Source organism: Zingiber officinale, chromosome 9A (assembly GCF_018446385.1).
Source record: "Zingiber officinale cultivar Zhangliang chromosome 9A, Zo_v1.1, whole genome shotgun sequence".
Classification (NCBI taxonomy): domain Eukaryota; kingdom Viridiplantae; phylum Streptophyta; class Magnoliopsida; order Zingiberales; family Zingiberaceae; genus Zingiber; species Zingiber officinale.
The window spans coordinates 65817002-65841228 of NC_056002.1; the positions used below are offsets into that span (position 1 = coordinate 65817002).

Genomic DNA, 24227 nt, shown 5'->3' on the forward strand with positions numbered 1-24227 from the left:
AAACTTTTTATACTTAAAACATCTAAGGGGTAATTTAGGTAACAAAATTTACATGAGAGAGTTGAAACAAATAATACTTTACATGCAGGGAGTGGAAATAAAGTTTTTTATGATTGAAGACTGCATGTAAAGTTATGATTGTGATTAGAAATTTTTCTCTAATTTATCGTTTAGTTATTTGACTGGTTAAATAATTTGCCGAAAAAAAATCTATCTTTGACACTTTTAATTTAAACCGGTCCGGATCCAAACAAAACCACGTCTGCACCCTGCCAATAAAAGCCCCCGCTCCAAATCGACGACGCATCGACGCCTCCCGATCCCTAAACCGCATTCCTGCCCTAACGCACGCGAAATCCACTGCCGCACCTCCACTTCGCCTCCGATTCCGCCCGTCTCATTGTCTCTCAGATCGGAAATCGCTTTCGGGTGGTCCGATCATCAAACATGTCTTCCTCCTCGGGGCAGCCACAGTTTCGCTACACGCAGACGCCATCGAAGGTGCTTCACCTGCGCAACCTGCCATGGGAGTGCACGGAAGAGGAGCTCATCGAGCTAGGCAAGCCTTTCGGTAAGATCGTCAACACCAAATGCAACGTCGGGGCCAATCGCAACCAGGCTTTCGTTGAGTTCGTAAGCACCTTGGGCTAATTTTGTCGATTTTTATTTATTGTTCTGTCAGTAGACTTTGTGAATATCATACATTAAAAATTGGTATGTGTTTCTCAAGAGAATGGAGTTGGTGATTGTCTAATACAAGGCAATTAATGAGGTGCTAGGGCCAAGTGCATGCCACTTTGTCACGGTTTAGGAATATAAAGGTACTGCTTAAAGCACAGGCCATGGAAATTATCATTCTTCAGATTGCATAATATCACTTAACTTGGAGGGTTAGTTTTTCTTTTACTCAATTTTGAACATGACTGCAAGCTATGTCACTCAAAACTTCATTTATGACGAACTCGTCATGACCGGTCCCAAGTCCGAATAAAGGAGGAGGATTGTATTAGGTTGCTAGCCAACGTTAAAACTATGACAAATATTCAATAAATGGATCAATTAAACTATTGTGTTAATGCTAGGTTGTTTCCTGGAAGGAACGCGTTGTAGAGTCTGACTATAACGTCTCGGCAATAACCGCTATATTTGCAGAATTCGGTATAACGTTAAATATGCAAGAGTTCGCGTTGCAGGTTCCGACTGTAACGTATCGACAAGTACTGATACATTTCCCTGAGAACTTGGGTGTAGTGTTAAATAGGCAGGAGTTCTCACACCATAAGTTGGTTAAGAACAAATATATAGAAAAACTAATAATCTAAAATTTGGAATATGGAACATAGGAACCTCACCGGTAAATCAATCGAGGTAGTTGATACGATGATTAGGAGATGAATTAATATTTTGTGTTTATAATAAATAAAATGGATAGACGAGAAGGCAAAACTGATAGAGAACTCAGGTTTTAAGTTATAGTACATAGGAAAAAGTAAGCAAGAAATGGAATGAGTATTGTTGTAGATAGTTTGTTAAAGGATGAAGTTGTAGAAGTAATTAGAAAAGGGGATAGAATTATAGCCCTTAAGATAATAGTGACGAAAGAAACTATGAATATAATTAACATATATGCACCGCAAGTAGGATTAGATGAAGTTATCAAATTAAGGTTTTAAGACGACATAGATAAAATATTACAAAATATTTTGCCAAATGAAATGATTTTAATAGGAGGTGATCTAATTGGGCATGCAGAGTGAAAATTGAGGAATATGAGAGAGTATATCGGGGTTATGGGTTTGGAACAAAAAATGAGAAAGAGAAACTATATTAGATTTTGCGATAGTATATAATCTTATATTAACTAATATGTTTTTTAAGAAAAAAGAAAAACACTTAATCACGTTCAAAAGTGAATAGTAATTGTAAATTAACTTTCTTATAGTTAGAAAGAAAGAATGATAGAAAGATTTGTAAAGATTGCAAAGTTATCCTGGAGATAGCTTAACTACCCAGCATAGGTTAGTAGTGTTAGATATACGCCTTAAACATAGTTTCAATAGAAAGAAAAATATACACGACTTCTAGAATTAAGTGGTGGATGTTAAAGGATGGGAAACAAAATATGTTTAAGAAGAAAGTAGAAGTACAAGCATTATGTGAAATATACGGCGATTCTAATACGACATTGGATAAGATTATATCAAAGTTGAAAATAGTAGCTAAGAGTATATTCGGTTAGTCAAAGGGATATGCACCACTAAATAAGGAATCTTAGTGATGGAATGAGAAAGTACAAGAGAAAATGAAGGAAAAACGAATAATTTATAAGGAATTATATATTTGTAAAATGAGAAAAATTGAAAAATATATACAATATCCTAGAAAGAAGATAAGAAAGTAGTGAATGAAGCAAAGAATGAAACTTTTGAATGATTATATCAAAAATTGGATACAAAAGAAGGGGAAAGAAACATTTATAGAATAACTATCTTATCCAAATAAAATGTATTAAAGATGAATGTAATAGGATACTAGTAAACAATAGAGAAATAAAAAAGCGGTGAATGATATATTTTTATCAACTTTTTAGTGAAGGTTTAGGAGACCAACCTAACTTAGGTAATTTAAATAGGTCAAATGAGTATAAAAATTTAAATTTTTATTGTAGAATTCAGCTTTTAGAGAAGTAGAATAAGCTTTAAATGGGATGCACAATGGAAAAGTCGTTGGACCAGATGATATTCCGATAGAGGTATGAAAGTATCTAGGGAAACAAAGTATTGAATGATTTATAAAATTATTTAATATGATATTGAAAATAAAAAAAATGTTTGATCAATGAAGGATAAGTACTCTAATTTTCTTATATAAGAACAAGGGAGATGTACAAAATTGCACAAGTTATAAACGTATTAAAGTAATAAGTCATACCATGAAATTTTGAAAAAAAAAGTAATAAAAAAAAATTAAGGAAGGAGACCACGGTGACCGAAAATCAATTTGCGTTTATGTCTAGAAGATCGACAATAGAAGTTATACATCTTCTTAGACAATTAATTGAAAAATATCAAAAGCAAAAATAAGATCTGGACATGGTATTCATTGACTTATAAAAAACTTATGATAGAGTCCCAAGAGAAATTATATGGAGAATTCTAGAAAAGAGAGGTGTAAGTGTAACATATATTGAACTAATTAAGGATATATTCGAGGATGTAACAACTAGAGTAAAGACTTTAGGCGGAGTAACTAAAGTATTTCTAATAAAGATAGGGTTACATCAAGGATCAACTCTAAATCTTTATCTTTTTACATTAATTATGGACGAACTCACTACACACATTTAAGACAGTACCGTGGTGCATGTTGTTTGTAGATGATATTGTTTTGGTAGATGAAATACGTAAAGGAATAAATACTAAATTAAAATTTTGGCAGGAAACACTAGAAGGGAAAGGTTTTAGGTTTAGTAGAATAAAGAGAATATATAAATTTAAGTTTAACAATATTACACAATGAAATAATTGTTAAGATAGGAGATCATGAGTTGTCCAGAATCAAGAGCTTTAGATATTTAGGATCAATTTTGCAAAATGATGGAGGGATTAAAGAGATGTCTTACATAAAATACAAGTCGGATGGTTGAAATGGAAGAAAGCGTTAGAGTGAAGTCACCTCTAAAATTTAAAGGAAAATTCTACAAAACTGCATTTAGATCTGCTATGCTATATGGAACTGAATGCTGGGCATGTATTGAGCACATGAGCAAAAGACGGGAGTTGCAAATATGAGGATGTTAAAGTGGATGTGTGGAGATACGAGAATGGACAGAATAAGAAATGAGAGCATTAGAGAGAAAGTCGGAGTTGCATCTATTGAGGGAAAACTCCGAAAGACACGTTTAAGATGACATAGATATGTACTTAGATGACCAATAAATACTCCAGTTAATCGATGTAAAACTATGACAAACACGCATATCAAACGAGAAAGTGGAAGACCAAGTCCAAAAAAGACTTGGTTAGGAACAATAAAATAAAATAAAATAAAATTTATTTAAGTATAGATTATAATATAGTAGAAGATAGAGCTCAATGACGTAAAATGATCTATATAGCCGACCCTATTTAGTGGGATAAGTTTTGATTGTTGTTGTTATTATTGTACTGCAAGCTATGCCACTCGTGTGATCCAAGTGGCTAGCTTGTCTATTTATAAACAAATTATCACATGATTTGTAGGGGTGTTGAATGCCAGCACACAGTGTTAGAGTTGGTAACTGACATGGGCACGAAGGGGACAACTAAAGCGTTAAGGCATGAGAAAATGGGAGGATAACTTGCTGCCATCTCCATGACAATCCATTTTGGAATTGATAGATTTTTATTTTTTCCAAGAGACATTCATGGGGACATATTTTATCCCTATTTATAAGCTTGCCAAGTCTTAGACATCAGGGATTACTTAATATAGTAATACATCAATTTTACAACTTGTTCTAACCTATGTAACTTTATAAATTGAAAAGGACTTCTTTTGTTATGTTTAGTTCTCTGATATGCAAAGTTTTTTCATTATGAAAGTGCAAGCTAATTTTTTGCTTTCACTTTGCACCTTAATGGTGCATATAGCACCCTCTTTTCTCTGTTTATTCGTGGACTATGGATAGTACATGCTGAGCAAATTAAAGATTATGGTACTAGTACTGGCTCTACTTTTTTGCTTGTATGATTGGAAGCAAAAGTGAAACCGTCACCTGGGCATCCCCTCTAGGGTGGCCCTCCACTGTTGGGAAGGGAGGTAAATCATGAGGCAGCACATGCAAGGAAGGATTGAGGACATTCCGTACCTGTTGAGAGTCAACCCAGGCCTATTGGCGTCATCACCCTTGCATGAACCTGCGGGTGCAATTTTTTTTTTTTTTTGGCTTGCATGATTGACCACATGGATCATGGATTATGAATGACAAAATCAATTATGTTGTTATTTCACAGAAGCAACTTAAGAAATTATGAAATTACATCCGGATGTTATATAGTAATACATCTTCAATTCTGGCAAAGTCGAGTAAATGAAAGAAAGCAATTACATGATGTCTAAAAAAGTGTACAGGGTATGCTTATCGGATTACATAGACAATGAGCATACAAAGTTGAAATTCTGCAATGAGCATGAGAGTGAGATGTAATGAGTAACATTGAGTGATAAAGGAAGAGGAAAGATACTTGGACATTTTCCCTTAGTTTCCTCAATGCTATCCTAAATGAAGCGTTGTATTCATCTGATGCAAGCAATATATGGTTGGTATCTCGTGGCATGGACTGAACATCATCTGATATCAGCAATATATAGTTGATATCTGGTGGGATGGGCTTGGCTGAACGTGGAAATTTTGCTTCTGCCAATTAGGTTCAATTTCGGTTCATAACAGAAGAATATGTTTACACAAGCCGATGAATACAAAATGAGATTTCAAACCATGACCCCAACACTAATGATGCAAACATTGGTTGTTCATGAATAGTTCATAAGGGTCTTGTGGTGAGACTAATGGCCTACATGTGGCAAATACAGTGCCTAGTTTGGACATTGTTCTTTTGGTCATTATGCTTCTTTCCTTGAGTAGTTATGGCAATATGTGCATTAAGTTTTTTTTGTCATTGTTTCTTTTCTTTATTTAGTTTCTACACAAATGCCTTTGATGTGAAATACATTCTAATTTCCTTCAAGTCATGCTTGTTATTTTACAAATGATTTAGAGAGAATTGTCCAACCTTGTTGCTCACCTTTCATTTCAGGTAGACCTTAATCAGGCAATCTCAATGATCTCATATTATGCCTCTTCCTCTGAACCTGCACAAGTTCGTGGCAAAACTGTTTATATCCAATATTCAAACAGGCAAGAGATTGTGAACAACAAGACTTCTGGAGAGGTTGTTGGAAACGTCTTACTTGTTACAATAGAGGGTGTGGAAGCTGGTGATGTCAGCATAGATGTTATTCATTTGGTGAGTTCTGTGAAAATATCACCTTCTTATATATAATCTTTAGCCTTTGTATATAAAATTTCATAGGTTTTGCCCTTGATTGTTAGTGACAAATATTCAACATGTTAAGTTAGAATACAACTTATTATCAACATCTGCTTTTGGAGATATACCAGGTTGCTTTTGCTTTCTTGTACTGCTGAATAAATGGGGATCACTATGTTTTTCTTTTCCTATCATCTTTAAGTTGCGAGTCATTCAATTTTTGTGTGATGTTCTTGTGGACTTTAAATTTCCATGTCTATGATTTTAATTCAACAGGATTTTTTTTTTCTATTTGTTGAGATGCATGGTGCATCATGTTTTGACTGATATGTAAATCTTCTGCAAGTGCTGTAATTTGGTTAATTATTGTTTAAAAAGGTTTGTTGTACATGTGTCCTCATTCTTTACATTGACTTTTCACACTTGATTTTATTGTTGGAAGTAGTTGATAATTGTGGCCTATGCATAATTTTCAACTTATTAAATAAAAAATGTCACTCGAATATTCTGTTACTGGAGTTGTGATGATTACCATTCTCTTCCAGGTGCCCTCCTGCACTTTTGCACTTTCAAATTAGACCAGCTATATCCTTTATCTAAATCTCATTAATAATTGATATTTTTTTTCTCTCTTGGTTAGGTATTTTCTGCATTTGGATTTGTTCACAAAATTGCTACTTTTGAAAAGACTGCTGGTTTCCAGGTTTGTTTATTTGTATTTGTAATCTTCTCAGTTTTAACTTTTGTACTTCTACTCTACTTGGTCTCATGTTCTGAATTTATAGGCGTTGATTCAATACACTGATGTAGCAACTGCTGCAGAAGCTAGAAATGCCTTGGATGGAAGAAGTATCCCAAGGTCCAATAACTATTTCTCTCTTGAACTATGTATTAAGAACCTGTACTCGCTTTGTAGCTAAATAATTGTTTGTGTGTTTTAGGTACTTGCTTCCGGAGCATGTTGAAACATGCCACTTACGAATTACTTTTTCTGCTCACACAGATTTGAATATCAAATTCCAGTCTCATCGTAGCAGGTCTCTAAATCCATGTAACCTTAACAGAAGTCAACATTAATTTCTATGGCTATTTATTTTGTATTTTGTGACAATCATTTCTCCTATCCATTAAACCACTAGCAAATGCTACAGTATGTATAAATTAGTGATAATAAAGTCAGTTTTCTAGATCCTTGACAACCGATATAAAACTGCGGGGATTTTAACCAATGAGTTTCTTTTGTATGCATTGGATGTATTTAAGAACAATAGAGTACCCTTTTGATCTTGTATGCACACTATGATTGATCATGTCAAGATATTCACAAAATAGGATGGTGGCTGTGCATGTCTCTGATTGCTTTTAATGTATTCCTACAGGGTACAGTCATCTGCTCTCTGATGGTTATACCACCTACTAGCATGTCAGTTTTGGATTTTTCTTTTTTACATTGTCTATGTACATATTTTGCTTCTTGATCTTCATCATGAAAACATGTGCTTTACATAGAACGTGATTCTCCAATTCAATTTAGTCTCAATAGATTGCAAGGTTTTTTTCTTATTCTTTAAATGGAAGAGAATATTTATTCTATTCATCTAAAGAACCTTAATCTACAAGGTTATTTATATTTAGTAGAACTATCAATGTCAACTGTGAAATGGACTTATTTTTTTTATACGAAATGTTTCTTAGATGTATTCCATAAAAGTAACTAAAGTATATGCCTAATGAGTTTAGAGAGTATATGAACTATGAAGCAACTAAGTCCATGCTTACTGAGATTGGAGCAAGAGTGCCTGACCTAAATTTATATATATTAGCAATTAACATATTTGTGATTGTAAGATACTTCTAAAGTTTAAAGAGATGTTTTACAAAAACGACGCTTAGACCTACTGTGCTATATGAAGTTGAATGTTGGACTATGAATCGAACATGTGGGCAGAGATGAGATTGTTAAGGTTGATGTGTAGACATACAAAGATGAATATGATAAGAAATAAGAATATTAGAGAGAAAGTCGGGTTGTACCTATTAAGAGAAAACTTCGAGAAACACAAAGATAATATGGACGTGTACTTAGTAGACCAATTAATACCTCAGTTAAACGATGTGAGACCATGATAATTACACACATTAATCGCAGAAGAGGTTGATTAAAGAAGACTTTGGTTAACGATAAAATAAAATAATTTTTATTTAAATATAGATGAGGATATATTAGGGGATAAAATTTAATGGTGTAGGAGGATTCAAATAACTGATACACTTAGTGGGATACAAGCTTGATTGTTATAGTTGCTAACAAAATTTTAATGTTTTGGTTATGGTGTGATGTTTAAAGAATGTGGTGAAATCAATCCAAAAACTTTTTATAGGAATGATCTCATACTTGCAGCTTTGCATATATGTTAGTTTCAATGTAGAAGTCCAGATTCTTGTAAAACATTAAAGTTTGATTTAATTTTTAATTTAATTTGGTGTCTCCTTCTAGTTGTTTATATCATCATTCTTACACCTTTGAAGTATTACTACTGTTTTTAGCTACTATGGTTGACTATGTTTGCTTTTTTATGTTTCTTTGGTAGTGTTATTCAATTAAAGTTTTTTGCCTACTATAAATCACAACATTTGCAATTTTCTTTCTTCTGTATATTTGAGTTTTATACTTTTTCTAGCTATTCCATAATTTTTCTTTAGATTGTTTGTCTTTTGATGATACTTGATCTAATATTGTGGCTTATGGCTGAATAAGATTCTGTACCCTACCTCAAATAGTTGGGAACCTATTTTTTGTAAGTGTGTGTGGGTTTAATCTGTGATCTTACATACATACATCTTAATGACGCCTATCCTGTTATATGGTTGATTTGAATTCTTAGAGACCTTTATAGTTTTAACGTCAGATTTAATGAATTATAAATGTAAAAAATTTGATCTGATGTCAAATAATCTCCTGTAGGGATTACACTAATCCTTACCTTCCTGTAAATCCTTCAGCAATTGAGGGTACCATACAGGTTAGTAGCTATATTGCAGAAGTACTACTTTATGTTCTTGATCATTATAGTGGCTACTGTTTATTTTCTTCAGCCTGTCCTTGGACCTGATGGGAAGGTGAAGGAACCTGAGAGCAATGTGCTTCTTGCGTCCATCGAGAACATGCAATATGCTGTGACTGTTGATGTTCTTCACACAGTGAGATATTTCATCTCCCCCTCTGTCATGTGTATAGCTAGAAGAATTACATCTTTTTTCATCAGGTGTTTGCAGCTTTTGGTACAGTCCAGAAAATTGCAATATTTGAGAAGAACGGAGGAACTCAAGCTTTGATCCAGTATCCAGGTATGACTGTCCAGCTGAATTATATTATTTAATTTGAAAGTCATTTTGTCATGTTTGCTTTCAATATTTCAAATCTTTGTGGCATATGCATCAAAATCATCTTTTAAGCTATGAATCTTGCTTGTAGAGCTTTCGACCTCCTCAATGTTGAACCTTGTTCATGGTTGGGTGGGAAAAAAAATCAAAATTTTCTTTAGCTACAGCCAACATAGCCCCATAGCCACACTCCAAGGTGATTCCCTCACAAAGGGAGAATCTCCTTTGGCTGCGTAACTAATTTTTATCTTTAAATAAAATATCCTCTAGGTTTTCTAAATAAAATTTGGTAAAACCACCCTTCTATTATGTGCAAAACCTAGATACACAATAATACAAGGTTTGAAGTATCAAGCTGTGCCGGTCTGTACATGTGGAATTTATTGTTCCGCCTATTGGTCAGCAAGTGAAACGCTTAGCATTGACATGACACAAAAGTTGAGTTAGAGGAAGAGAAGTAAAGAAAGAACAAGGGAGAGGAGAGGAAGCAATTACTAGACAAGGGACACAATGTGCGATGGATGCTACGTGTGAGATGTGGGTGGGCCTAGCGAGTGCTGCCGCTGTTGCAGGCAGTTGGCAAGACGGCAAACAGTGAGCTGATGCAGGTGGTGGTTGTGCGGGCCGAGGCGACTATGGGTGGGCAAGCAATTGGTCTAAGAACATAGCTAGAAAATAGTGAAATAACGTTTTAATGAAATAACTAAATAATTGCTAATCTTATAAAAATACAATTTACCTCATTGGTTAGAGTTGTATTTCGTCTCATATCTTGTAAGCCTTCCACTTTATTAGATTCAACCATTCTAATTATAAAAATCCATTGATCATTGATAATGAGGGGGGCTCACCCCGCGGCCATGGTGAAGGTCAAAATCAAGGCGGTCAACGTGTAGATGACATCATTCGGTCGGGCGAGCGACCAACGCTCAATGAAGATAATGTGCAGAAGTCGCCCGAGCGGCTTCCCCACTCGGCAAGGCACCAATATTCGGTATTGGCGGACGGAACTTCGGCTGAGCGGCTATCCCGCTCAGCCAGACAGCTGAGCTTGACATCGACAGAGTTCAACTTTGGCCGAGCGGCTACCCCTCTCGGCCTGACAATAGGTCTCAACAGTAGCAGAGTGGAACTTCAGTCGAGCAGACACGTTAAGGAGTATCAAGGTCATGTCCGACCGGACGGGGCACCAGAGCAACGACTCACTGGTTGAGCGGCCAACCCGCTTGGCCGAAGCAGTACACTCCCTCTCATATCCAGCGACATCCTTTTGGGAGTTGGTGTCGTTGGCATCGGGTATGGATAGCCAGAAGATCGTACGACGGAAGCTTCCACTATCACTTCAGAGATATGCTTGGCCCATTAAGGTACTGTGTCAGGGGTACTGTGTTAGGGGCACTTTACTGACAAGTCTTTTTAGGGAAAACTTTAAGAAGCGTGCTCGCCTTGGAAGCGTGCATGCGTGCTACCGGAGCTCTATATAAAAGGAGTCCAAGCATCGGCGGAGGTATGCGATATTCACTGTTTGTGCTATAGTCTTCTTGTTGCTGGCTTTACATTTCATCGCCGGTGATTGACTTGAGCGTCAGAGGACCAACGTCGGGACCCCTTCCCTTGCTCGGCATTGACGTAGTTTGTGTTGCAGGACCGAGCGGAGTCTACAGGTGGTCAGCTTGAGTGTAACATCCCCATCTTTTTATCTCTTCGACTTTCGGACAGGATGATATTTGGCGGCATCTGTGAGAACATCACTTGCATTCGAGCCGAGAAGATGGAGGACGCTGGACGATTCACCACCGTGACGTTCACCCAGGAAGAGCTCGAGATACTCGTTCAAGCCCGAGTGGAGAAGATGATCGAGTAACAGCAACAACAGGCGTTAGTCGATCGACAAGCGCCGCAACCTGCAACATCGGCAGCAGGGAGACGAGCGGGGCAAGAAGACCGATCGAAGCAAATCTCCGTATGGGGGTAGAACAGAAGGTCGATCGACACACAGTGGGAAGCGTCGCTCGCGCCGATCCCCTTTCATCGTGCCTTGTTCCAAACCCCCTTAGAGATAACCCATGTGAATCAAGAGCGGGGATCATCTTCGGATGATGCCCCCGTTCGAGATTCACGGAAAGGCAAGGCGCCCTGAAGCAATGCGTTGCCCGAACGGATCAATTGACAGTTCTCCAAGGAGATCTTACAAGACCCTTTGCCTAGACACTATACCCCATTAGCGATCGAGACATACAACGGGTCAACCAATCTAGATGATCATCTAGATCGGTTCGATAATGAAGCCACGCTGCACCAGTATATATACAGAGTGAAGTGCCGAGTCTTTCTCACTATCCTCGTCGGATTGGCGCAACGTTGGTTCAGGAGATTGCCAAACGACTCAATACGCAGCTCAAGGACTTCCGAGCTACCTTCTTACATCACTGCGCCAGCAGTCGACGCTATAAAAGACAAGTGTCAGCCTCTTCTCCTTGAAGCAAGGATCGAAAGAAACGCTCCGAGCCTACATACAGCGTTTCAATCAGGTAGTCATGGATATCCCCTCGGTCTCATCCGAGACAATGATGAGCGCCTTCACTCAGGGGCTTGTCGAGGGAGATTTCTTCCGATCGCTGATCAGGAAGCCGTCCAGGGACTTCGACTACATGCTCAAGAAGGCTAATGAATATATCAATGTGGAAGAAGCCCAAGTGGCCAGAAGAAAAGAGGCGCCGACCGTCAAGCAGCCATCAGCCGCCTAAAGGGCCAAGGGCTGAAGGAATGCGACCGCACTAGAAGAGTAGAACACATGCCGTGCAGCATGTGGCGGCCGGTCAACAGAAGGCGTCAAAGGGCAAAGTATGGGCGCCGATATTTTGTTCTTTCCACCAGTCGACGATCCACAACACGCGTGATTGCCGCGGTCTAACACCAATCGTCAGCCGACCGGCTCCACGCGGATACCGCCACCGATCTTCTTCTCTCGATCGGCGACAAAGACATCGATCTGCTAAGCGGCGGGAGGAAGACAGAAGGGCGCCCGAGCGGCACCACCAGCTTCAACGGAGGGATGATACTGGCCCTTTTCGAGTACCGGCCGAGCGAAATAGACTATCCGCTCGAGAAGAAGAAAACAGGAACAACACATCTCGAGGAGAGATAGGCATGAACGCTAGAGGGTCGACCGGCGACGACTCCAACAGAGCCAAAAAGTCGTACGCTCGACGGTTGGAGATCCATGCAGTGGGATGTAGTAGGGAGAAGGCCGAAGGGCCCAAGATCCGCTTCGATCCCAACAACTTGGAGGGAGTGGAGATCCCTCACGACGACGCGCTGATCATCCGGGAAGTAATCGCTAATTACACTATTCACCGTATTTTTGTTGACACAAGGAGTTCGGTGAATATCATCTTCAAGAAGATGTTCGATCAATTATAAATTGATTGGAGCGAGTTGCTGCCCATGACGACCCCTCTACGGTTTCACGCGCAATGAAGTGCTGCCACTCGGACAGGCCCGCCTGGCCATCTCGCTTGGGGAAGAACCGTTGTGGAGAATCAGAACCACGAACTTCATCGTGGTAGACGTACCGTCGGCCTACAACGTCATCCTGGGCCGACCGGTCCTCAACGAGTTCCGAGCGGTAGTATTTATTTATTGCCAAAAAATCAAGTTCCCGGTAGATGACCGGGTGGGAGAGGTCAAAGGTGATCAGCTGGCCGCTCGGTGATGCTATGTCGAGATGGTCAAGACCGAGGCGAGGAGCGCTCGAAATAATCCTTGGAGGTGAACGCAATCACTGAAAAGCCTCCTATATTGGTATATGAAGAAAAGGAGGAGGTTCAAATCCACCCTAGTCGAGCGGAAGCAACCACCTTTATTGTCGCCGATCTGGAGGTGGAGAAGAAGGCAGAGTTGGTCGCCTGTCTTAGACAAAATCACGATGTGTTCGCCTGGTTGATACACGAGCTTCCCGGTATCTCCCCGAGTGTAGCTCAGCATGAGCTTCATGTCTGACCGAACGCTCGGTTGGTAAAGCAAAGAAAGAGGGACTTCAGCGCGGAGTAAAATGTGATCATCCGGGCAGAGATAGAAAAGCTGCTGGAGGCCGACCATATTAGAGAAGTTCAATTCCCGAGCTGGCTAGCCAATGTCGTATTAGTTTCCAAGCCGGACAATAAATAGTGGGTTTGCATCGACTTCCTCGATTTGAACAAGGCATGCTTGAGGGACTTCTATCCGCTGCCCAGGATAGACCAAATGGTGGACTCAACGACAGACTACGAGCTAATCTGCATGCTCGACGCATATTAAGGGTATCACCAAGTGCCGCTCGCCCGCGAGGACCAGGAGAAGGTCAGCTTCATGCCGTTCGGACTCAAGAACGCCGGAGTTACCTACCAGAGGTTGATGAACAAGGTGTTTCGACGGCAGATCGGCCGTAATATGGAGGTATACGTCGACGACATATTAATATGGAGGTATACGTCCACTCGGCAAGGCAACGAAGTCGGCATACTGCTTATCTCACCACAGGAAGATCGGATGCAGCTCTCCATTCGGCTGGACTACAGAGCCACCAATAATGAAGCAGACAGAGTATGAGACATTGATAGCCGACCTGTAGGCAGCTCGACATGTGGGAGCCGCTAAAGTCCTCATCCATTCGGACGTTCAGTTGGCTGCTCAGCTATCCAGGACGTTCGAAATAAGCAATGCCTGTCTCAGGCTCTATGTGGAGGCATTCGAGAAGCTGAAGACCAACTTTCAAGAGGCCATCATACCAAAAATCCCCCGATCGGAGAACCAGGTGGCGGACGAGTTGGCAAAATTAGTCAGTTCACTATCGTCGATCGTCATAGGGCAGCCGATCGAACAAGTCTCGCTCGTGGCGCACATCGATCGGATGGAAGGAATAACCTTACCAAACGACTGGAGGACGGTCCTAACAGAGTTTTTACGACCAGGAGCTATCCTGCCGATCCAGAAGAAGCTCGCTTGTTGAAGAAGAGGGCCGGATGTTTCACCTTGGTGGGGGACCAACTACATAAGAGAGCCTTCGCAAGGCCCTTACTCAAATGCGTCGGATCGAAAGACGTCGAGTACATTCTGCGGGAGTGATACCAAAAGAGAGTGCGCAGAATATTTCAAGAACACACTTAAAATCTTAGAGAAGTAGGGAGCTTACAAGATACAAGATTACGAAGCAAGCAGAACACTCAAGTAAGGTTCAGGTTATGCCTGAATTCCTTACAAGAGTTCTTATAGATAACGCTAGGTGCTCATTGGGCCCATCATCACGTTCATCAGTAAGAAGATAAGAAGGAATCTAGACAATTATTATGATACATCTACTAAAGCTACTTTGAAGAAGTAAATTTACTTAAAGTAGTTTGGGTAGCTTGCAATAATTCTCTTTTATGTAAAGTAAAGTTGAGTGGTCGTAAATCATTGGGTCCACCATGTCGCTGCATCAGATCTTAAAGTTTCTCATCCGAGATACGTAATCTTGTAGTAGGTATGCTGCTTGTGAAAGCTGATCATCACACTGTTTGACAGCTGAGTACCAGTCATTCCACTAGTTGTCTTTTCCTCTACATTTATTGCATTCCTGACGCTTTAGTGAGTGGATGAGTCGTAATTGTTGTAGTGCGTTAATAGCTTGTATTGCTGTTCGTTGCTCGAGTTGATGCAGATCTTCTGAGATTTGATGGAACTCGTCGAGTGGGACCGGACGACCATGGCGTTTATTAGACTCCCGTTGCTACTGTTCAATGAAATTGAGAGGGCTTTCAGGGCCTTGATCAACATCTCCTGGACCTTCTGGTTGGGCTTCCTCTCGAGCTCCTTGAGTGTTAGTGGTACTAAGGCTAACTTGCCTAGGTCTTGCTCCGACCATTCTGAAAAAATTAACACTGAAATTAGGCGAGATAGAGAGTTTGCTACCTGGTTATTCTTGCCATCAATGTGTTCAAATTTCACTAATGGTCCAGCTCCTGTGATATAATTAGTAAATGAGAGCCATCGTACTCTGGATGGTTTGTGATTAGCTGTTTTCCCAAAGAAACTTATAATAGCTTGATAATCTGTTCTGATTAGAAGTTCAGTTTTGTTAAGAAAATAAATCTTTAAAGCTTCCATTGTGTTTTGCACCGCATGAATTTCAGCATCAATGGTTGATTTGGGAGGGTTAAATTTCCCACTTGCATATGTACAAATTTTTTCTGAGGATATTGAGTCAAATTTGCTCTTTTTCCATTTACATATACCTCCCCACCCACCCATGCATCCATCAACTTCTAAAATGATATGCACCCATACATGCATATGAAACAATTGTTATCATAGTTAACTCAGGAACCACTATTGATCCAGAATCTGGAAAAGAAAAGAAAGGAAAGGAAAAGCTGGTATTCAACTATAAGCGTCTTAATGATATTACTCACAAAGACCAGTACAGCTTCCCAGACATCAATACCATTTTAAAGAAGGTAAGCAATAGTTGCATATTTTCAAAATTTGATCTTAAAAGTGGATTTCATCAGAATGCTATATCATCAGAAGGAATAAGCTTACCAAACGACTGGAGGACGGTCCTAACAGAGTTCTTACGGTCGGGAGCTATACCTGTCGATCCAGAAGAAGCTCGCTTGCTGAAGAAGTGGGTCGGACGGTTCACCTTAGTGGAGGACCAACTTTATAAGAGAGCATTCACAAGACCCTTACTCAAATGCATCGGATCGGAAGACGTCGAGTACATTTTGCGGGAGGTGCACCAAGGGTCCTGCGGAGGCCATCCAGACGGTCGTGAATTAGCTCGAAAGATACTCCTGGCCGAATATTTTTAGCCGACCCTCCAAGAGGATGTCGTTTGGACGGTGGCCACCTGCTTATCCTACCAGAAGTATCACAACTTGTCGCACCGACCGACCAAGGAAATGAAGGCATCCACAGTATCTTGCCCGTTCGACCAATGTAGCATGGATATCGTTGGGCCATTCCCAATGGTGACCAGTCAGCAGAAGTTTCTGCTCGTCGCGATCGACTACTTCTCTAAGTGGGTGGTAGTTGAGTCACTTGCAAGAATAACCGAGCAAATGGTCATTAAGTTTGTTTGGCAGAACATCATTTGCCGGTTCGACATTCCCGTATCTGACAATGGAAGACAGTTCGCCGGTCAGAAGCTCAGAGAATGGTGCGAGGGTTATGCCATCCAACATGTCTTCACATTGGTGGCCTATCCCCAGGGCAACAAACAAGCCGAAGTCGTCAATCGGGAGATCCTCAGAGTTTTACGCGCTCGGCTCGACCACATCGGAGGCAGCTGGGTTGATGAGCTCCCCAGCGTGTTGTGGGCCCTTCGCACGACCTCGAAGGAGGCGATCGGCGTAACTCTCTTCCATTTGGTATACGGCGGCGAAGCAGTTGTGCTCGTGGAGATCGGAGTAAAATCCGATCGGGTGCAGCACGAATGGAGGCTCATGGAGCTCGACTTGGTGGACGAAACAAGGGCGAAAGTAGCGGTTCGGCTTACGATGTACCGGCAACGGATGAAACAGAACTGCAACCGGAGGGTAATCCCGATGTCCTTCCAAGTCGGCGATCTCGTCTGGAAGAAAGTGAAGTCGGTCGGCGATGTCATCAAGCTCGAGGCCCCATGGGCAGGACCTTTCAAGATCGTACAGAAGCTCCGTTCGGGTGCCTACTATCTGGAAGATGAAGAGGGGTGGCAGCTCGAGAGGCCATGGAGCGCAAATCATCTTCAACCCTACAGGGCTGGATGAGAGGTGCGCGAGTGAATACTATGTATTTTTTGTATGTCTCCCGAACGCAAGGCAAAATATGAATAAAAAACAAAGGCCTCTTAAAATGAGTCTTCCTCAATGGTCGAGCGGCGACCTTAAGCTCGGGTATACGTCAACGGTCGAGCGACGACCTTAAACGCTTGTCTCCATCAACGGTCGAGCGACGACCTTAAACGCTTGTCTCCATCAACGGTCGAGCGGTGACCTTAAACTCTTGTCACCACCAACGACGACTTTAAACTCTCGTCTTCGTCAACGGTCGAGCAGCGACCGTAATCTTTTTCATTTTCTCCTGTAAAAATACGAGCCTTTGGTACATGGCCAGACTCTCCATCCAGTATTGCAACAAAGAGAATATAAGCGCCGAGCGGAAATGGATTAAAAAGAACATTAACACTTACCCAAGTAGACATCTGGGTATGGCTATCTGCGAGCGCCCCCGGAGGCATCATCGCCGCACGGGCCCGGGCATCGACCCATATTTGGGCGAGCGACCCTTGGATGATAATTTGGTGCTCCGGAGTTCGGGACTCGGTGCTGGATTCGCGCCACTCCTCGATCGACAGGTGCAGAATCTCCGTAATGTGGCGCTGCCCGCTCGGGGCTAACTGTGCAGAAGTTGCCCGCTCGGATGACCGTGATGAAGAGGTCGACCGGATGCCCGACTTCTTGGTCTTCGATTTTGGTGGCAAGAAGGCCACCGATGGCGCGCAGACAGTCTCCTGGGGCAGACCGGATAGGTAGGGGGGTCCGATCTGACAATTCAGGGGCAATGAATTCTTAGATAGGAGCGGGAGTCGACGTCCCGACCCGTTCGGCAGACCGCAACCCCAAGTGGCGGAGCGTGACGAAGGATCCGCCCGGCGCCTCTTGCGCCTTATGAGCGGCTCGGCTGTGGAGGTTGAGCCAGAAACCCCCTCAACTTTGACGATCGATTGCCGTTCAGAAGGAGGTTGGGAGCCATCGGTCGCTCCACCACTTGCCAGGGCGGGAGCCGCTTCGCTCTCATCCCGTGGCTCTTCTTGTGAGCCGATCGGCTACAGGCCGCGACTCTCCAGTTCTTCTACATCGGCCGCATTGATTGTGGCATCAGCAAGCTTCGCCTTGCCGGCCAGACGGGCGCGTGACATGACTTCGGCTGCAAAAGAGGAAGAAAAATAAGTTAGAATCAAAAGAATGATTGAAAGAAGTTTCATACCTAGGCTGGTCGGCAGTCGGGTGCGGATCGAACTCAGGCCGAAGATGTAGAGGACACCCTCCAGCAGCAATTTGTGGATGTCACCGGCCAGTATGGAAGCGACATTGAGATAGTCCGATCGACTCTTATACTGTTTCAAGGGAGGCTGAGGCGTCACTTCAAGTTGCCAGTGGGTCAAGAAGTCTGGCCGCTCGGGAAGGCGTACAAAAAAGAAATATTTCCTTCAATGCTTGTTGGAGGTCGACATTTTGTCGAATAAAATGAAGCCCACTCGGGCTTGGAAAAGGAAAGTCCCCGATTCGGACAATTTTGGGTAATAGAAATAATGGAAGATCTGGAGGTAAGAGGAATGACGTGCAGGCAGAAAAGAACGGCGACCCCCTGCACAGCAGCCGAAAGGAGTTCGGCACTAACTGGCGAAGGGAGATGCGAAAATATTTACAAACAGCGGGGAAAAAGGGATGAATAGGAAACCGCAGACCGACGGTGAATTGATCTTTAAAGAATGTGACACAGCCGGGCGGCGGAGAATTTGACCGATCGGAAGAAGAGGGAAGGAAGACTTGATAATCAGAAGGAAACTCGAATGCGGCTGTCAAACTCCCAGCGTCGCCGGCGTCAAACCGAGACTCGGTAAAGGTGTACTAGGGCCCTGGGATGCCGTCGGGAGGCTGTGAGGAACTTGCCATCGCAAAACAAGGAAAGGTGAAGAGGCGAAGGAAAGAAAACCTACTGGCAGAATTATCGCTGGAGCACTGAGAAGTCGAAAAACTTAGAGGATGGGGAAGGACGGATGCCCGAAGACGAGAAAGTAAAGGGCAAAGGGGAGAAAGCTTACTGGAAAGTGCGCCGGAGGAGCGAAAAGAAGGACTTCGCCAGAGCACAGGAGTGTCGTCAAAGAACTCGCTGCAAAGTGCGCAAATGCGGCGATGCGCACGGGCTTATAAGCCTGAGGGCCGACCGACTGGAGTCGTCCGATCTAGGTCCCAGAAACTCAGGCCGAGATCTGACTGTTGAATTTGAACCGTCAAACGTCACATCACAACGGATATCTGCTTGTCACATCAGGCGTGCAGCGGCAGTGAGCAGGACACGTGGCGCATCGCTACGGGTCGACATTTAATGAGGGCATGGGTGCGTGCTTAGCTTTAATACGAAGAGATTTGCACGGTTTCTCATAAATCTGGGTGACGTAAGCCTGACTCGCGCTCGCCAAAGACAGGCCAAGAAAAGATTTCACAAGTTCAAACCTTCGTTGTGCCCGATCGGATTGAGGGAGCATACCTACGACCGAACGACAAGGAGAGGTCGCATCCCGATCAGAAACCACATAGTGTCGAAGGCCGATCGGGTGGAAGACTGCTCAGACAAATTGTTCAGTCAGTCGGATTTACAGTCTCCTTCGACTAGACTTGAGGGGGAGACATGTGATGCAGTGATAATGAGAGGCCCACTCCCGCGTCCATGGTGGAGGTCAAAGTCAAGGCAGTCAACGCATAGATGACATCGTCCGATCGGGCGCATGACCCGACCGGGGGAGAAGTGAAACGACCGACGCTTAATGAAGACAATGTTCAGAATCCGCCCGAGCGACTTCCCTGCTCGACAAGGCACCAATATTTGGCATTGGCTGGCGGAACTTTGGCCGAGCGGCTACCCCACTCAGCTAGACAGCCGAGCCTGACATCAACATATTTCAACTTTGGCCAAGCGGCTAGCCCGCTCGGCCTGGCAGCAGGTCTCAACAGTAGCAGAGTGGAACTTCGGTCGAGCAGACACGCTAAGGAGTATTGAGGTCATGTCCGATTGGATGGGGCACCAGAGCGGCGACTCATCGGCCGAGCGACCATCCCACTCGGCCGAAGCAGTACACTCCCTCTAATATCCAGTGACATCCTTTTGGGAGTTAGTGTCGTCGACATCGGACATGAATAGCCAGAAGATCGTACGGCGGAAGCTTCCACTATCGAGATATGCTTGGCCTGTTAAGGTACTGTGTCAGGGACACTTTACTAACAAGTCTTTTAAGGAAAAATTTTGAGAAGCGTGCCGCTCGCCTTGGGAAATGTGCACGCGTGCTACCATAACTCTATATAAAGGGGGGGGTCCAAGCATCGGTGGAGGTATGCGATATTCACTGTTTATGTTACAGTCTTCTTGTTGCTCCGCTTTACATTTTATCGTTGGTGACTGACTTGAGCGTCGGAGGGTCAACGCCAGGACCTCTTTCTTGGCTCGACACTGACGTAATTTGTGTTGCAGGACCGAGCGGAGTCCACAGGAAGTCAGCGTGAGCGTCACATCTTTAGCTTTCTGTCTCGACTTTCGAACATAATCAATCATCTTTGAGTATGATCATGCCATCTTACTTTTTTTCCCATTTTATCAACTATATCTAATTCTTTTTAGTTTTTTTTCCTACTAAATCCACATCTCTCGCTTGGCATTCTCTTCTTTTCCATATGAACTTATTAATGTGGATTTTCTCATAGCCCAATAGTTTGATCTATAGAATATCTATAGAATAACGAATCATACTACAATCTTATAACAATTTAACGGAAAGGGATGATGATCACATAAGACACTATTTTAAATAATATCCCCTTGTTGAATAATAGATATACGATATTATCAAATTCAATTAAATCTGAAATAAACTAATAATTTGATCTAATTTTTAAATTTTATTTTTATGATTTTCTAAGTATTTGCTATGTACATGTTGACTTATATTAATAATGTTTATAAATTATTTATTATTAATTTGTTATTTTTTTATTCCTCGCTTTTGATTTTTTTTCAGATTAATAAGTAAATTAGTTTTTATTAAGTCTGCTGGGATTCTAGTTCCTTCAAGACTATTGTACCGCATAATATTATATCCTTAATGTGCATTACAATCAACACTTGTTTATATTATTTTTATCCTCTTATGTCTTATGCATTATCTAGGTTAATATTTCAATTATTAATTTATTTACATCTTGCAAAAATATTTTTAGTGTACAAGTTTTGCACACTAACTGGGCAAGAAATTAGGGAGACGGAGGGAGAGGATGAGGAAGAAATAAATCGTGCTATAGATGAGAAGATATACTAGTCGAGAGTGATGTGACAATGGATAGAGGATGGTAGTTTAGAGTCGTGGCCGCTATGCGTTATGTGATGAAGTCATTGAGCCATGATTGCGACTTGTGTGGCAAAAGGCGATTCGCTCGCCCCCCAGCGCCCCCGCCAACCCGTCCCTAGGCAAATACGGAGGAGGTAAATCACGAGTGGATACTAACCATTAGTACAAATGGCCAAGACATGGGGGAGGTCATGCTCGGTCACACCGAGTTTTGACCCCAAGACCTCATGTGGTAACACCCCATGCCTTAACCATCGCACCGCCCCGAGGGGACCATGATTGCGACTTGTGTCACATGGCGGGGTTGCAATCGACATGCCTAGCATGGCAAAATCAACTTTGCAACTTCTTCCCCAATTAGTTATTTTGTAAATCAAATTACAACATCTATATATTAATAAATTAATTGATACATAATAACTATATATATCAACATATTATATATAGTATTAAATAATATATCTTAACATAATCTAATGATTAACCGTCAGGTAAATCGGGAAACGCTCGCGGTCCAAAAGCCTAGCATTTTTTGGTTGCGAGTCTCATTTGAAGGAAAAATATCTGCAAATGCGTCGTAGCTGGGAATCAAACTTATATATAACTTATATATATTCATTAACTAATATTTATACCATATATTTACATTAATTAACAACATATGGTTATATTTTTTATAATATATATATCTTAACATAATCTAATTTATATATAACTTGTATATATTAGTTAACTAACATTTATACCATATATTTACATTTATTAACAACATATAGATACACACACTAATTAGCACATGCATAGATACTTGATATTAATTTATTTTTATAAATTTATATTATAAGTCTCAAAATTTTACCGGCATAGTGCCATAGGTTACCAAAACTATATCATTCCAATTAAAAATCGGCACTCAAGATTTTAAACCTTTGATAGAATCAAATATGTTTGCTTCAGTGTCAGCCAATCTGTTGAACTTAATCTCCAGTTGAAGGATTAGTTTTTTTGTTTTTTTTTTTAATTTGAAAAAAAAAAATGAAATGAGGACTTATTTTTCTCGTTTCCCACCAGACGTGACTACTGCAACAGTTGCCAAAGAGGCTTTGGAGGGACACTGCATTTATGATGGTGGCTACTGTAAGCTTCATCTGTCATACTCTCGTCATACTGATCTCAATGTAAAGGTACAAATGTAATTTCTTTTGTTATGGAGGAGTATAGAATGCCGAGAAACAGTCGGTTCTCTCTTCATTCTTTTATAATAAGCAAGATGCAGAATTTTAGTTAAACATGTATCTTTCATTTTAGAAAGTCTGGAATAAAGCTAGAGGATGTATCTACCTTTATAATTACACGTACATATACCTCGATGTCACCATCTTATTTCTCTGTTTCCTTGGGTATTTTCTGGTTTTAGTAAAGTGTTTCTCTTTCCATGTGTGTACATTTCACCAGGCATACAGTGACAAGAGCAGGGATTACACCATTCCTGATGCAGGGATACTCGCAACATCACATGCTCCTAATGCTTCTTGTAGTTTGCTGAGCAATCCACTTGCAGCTGGTGTTGCCATGCAACAACCGATACCTAATGGGCAAATGCCTACTTGGGATCCAAGCAAAGCCAACTATGCATCGGCTTCAAGGACATTCCCCAGCCAGTCATTTGTTCCAACCACTGTTGCTCCGTACCAAACGTCAGGTGCTCTCCCCACTTCATCTGCTGGTTACCTTCAAGCTCCACAGCAGACGCCTCAGTACGGTATGCATCCAAGGCCTTCTGGTGGTGCACCATTTGCAGACCAACCTCCTAGGTATTTCTAGCCCAATTACATCTTACCTAATGCTCTTTCTTCCTATGTTGTCGTTCGGTTTATTACTTTAAAAATCAATGTCAGTCCACTGTTTGAATCTTGTGCAACTTCGTCATCTGATTGCACTTTTGGTTTCTTTTTCGCTAGTTTGTCTATAATGCATAAATTATTGGGTTCTCAGTGGAAATGTGAAACTGGCGTTTATTTTCCGTAACACTCCAAGTCTAATTTTACTTCAGGTTTGTATCATCCTGCTATAAAATGATTCTCTAAATTTTCAAGCTTCGTTTTTCAGTACTAAGGAAATTGTTACCATGAATTGTTCGGTTGCACTTTTTACTTACTCTAAGTTAAATGAATTTATATTTCTTCTGAATGTAGTTCCCATGGTTTCTGTCATTGGCAGAAATCGGTAGCTACTGCTTCATGATAGGTTTTGAGGTGCCGTGTTACTAGATATTATGAATGTCTCGTGGCTCCAACTTTGTAAATTTATGCAGGGTGGAATGCAAAATTAAAATTTCTTAGAGCTGCTACTTAATCAGTTGCAATCAGATGTTTTTTAGACTGATTCCGTGTGTATATAAGTTTTTTTTTATACCTGCACACTCACTCACATCGGTGTCCATCATGGGCACCCCTCACATGTTTGAGGCGTCTCAGTTGATCCGAGGCATCTTGATGAGTTTTTTTTAAAAAACTTTTGGTTCTGTCAATAAAAATTTATGATTTGAGTTATAGTATTAAGTATAACAAAAATTTTAAATTGATTTTTTGTGGGGTGTGCATGCATATAAATGATCTTCATTCTTATTCGTCTATTGAATACAATTTAAAGTATAGTTTATCGAAGTTGATGTTTAGAATGTTTATTTT

At 41.3% G+C, this 24227-nt stretch overlaps 1 protein-coding gene across 7 annotated transcripts; it reads left to right on the forward strand.

Moving 5' to 3' along the window:
• Nucleotides 1-284: 284 nt before the first annotated feature.
• LOC122020042 (polypyrimidine tract-binding protein homolog 1-like) lies at nucleotides 285-23497 on the forward strand. Of its 7 annotated transcripts, none has more exons than XM_042577751.1 (11): nucleotides 285-633; nucleotides 5803-5813; nucleotides 5900-6008; nucleotides 6673-6735; nucleotides 6818-6891; nucleotides 6974-7069; nucleotides 8998-9055; nucleotides 9129-9233; nucleotides 9299-9380; nucleotides 22609-22721; nucleotides 22993-23497. In XM_042577751.1, exons 1-11 carry the CDS (start codon nucleotides 448-450, stop codon nucleotides 23359-23361), a joined length of 1266 nt encoding a protein of 421 aa, XP_042433685.1. In that variant the 5' UTR covers nucleotides 285-447; the 3' UTR covers nucleotides 23362-23497. The 7 variants fall into 7 exon arrangements, 6 of the variants coding, with proteins under 6 accessions (XP_042433685.1, XP_042433684.1, XP_042433690.1 ...); XM_042577754.1 differs by adding an exon at nucleotides 731-821 and having other exon boundaries at nucleotides 492-633; nucleotides 5799-6008; XR_006122084.1 differs by having other exon boundaries at nucleotides 286-633; nucleotides 5799-6008; nucleotides 22609-22892; nucleotides 22993-23130.
• The last annotated feature ends 730 nt before the right edge of the window (nucleotides 23498-24227 follow it).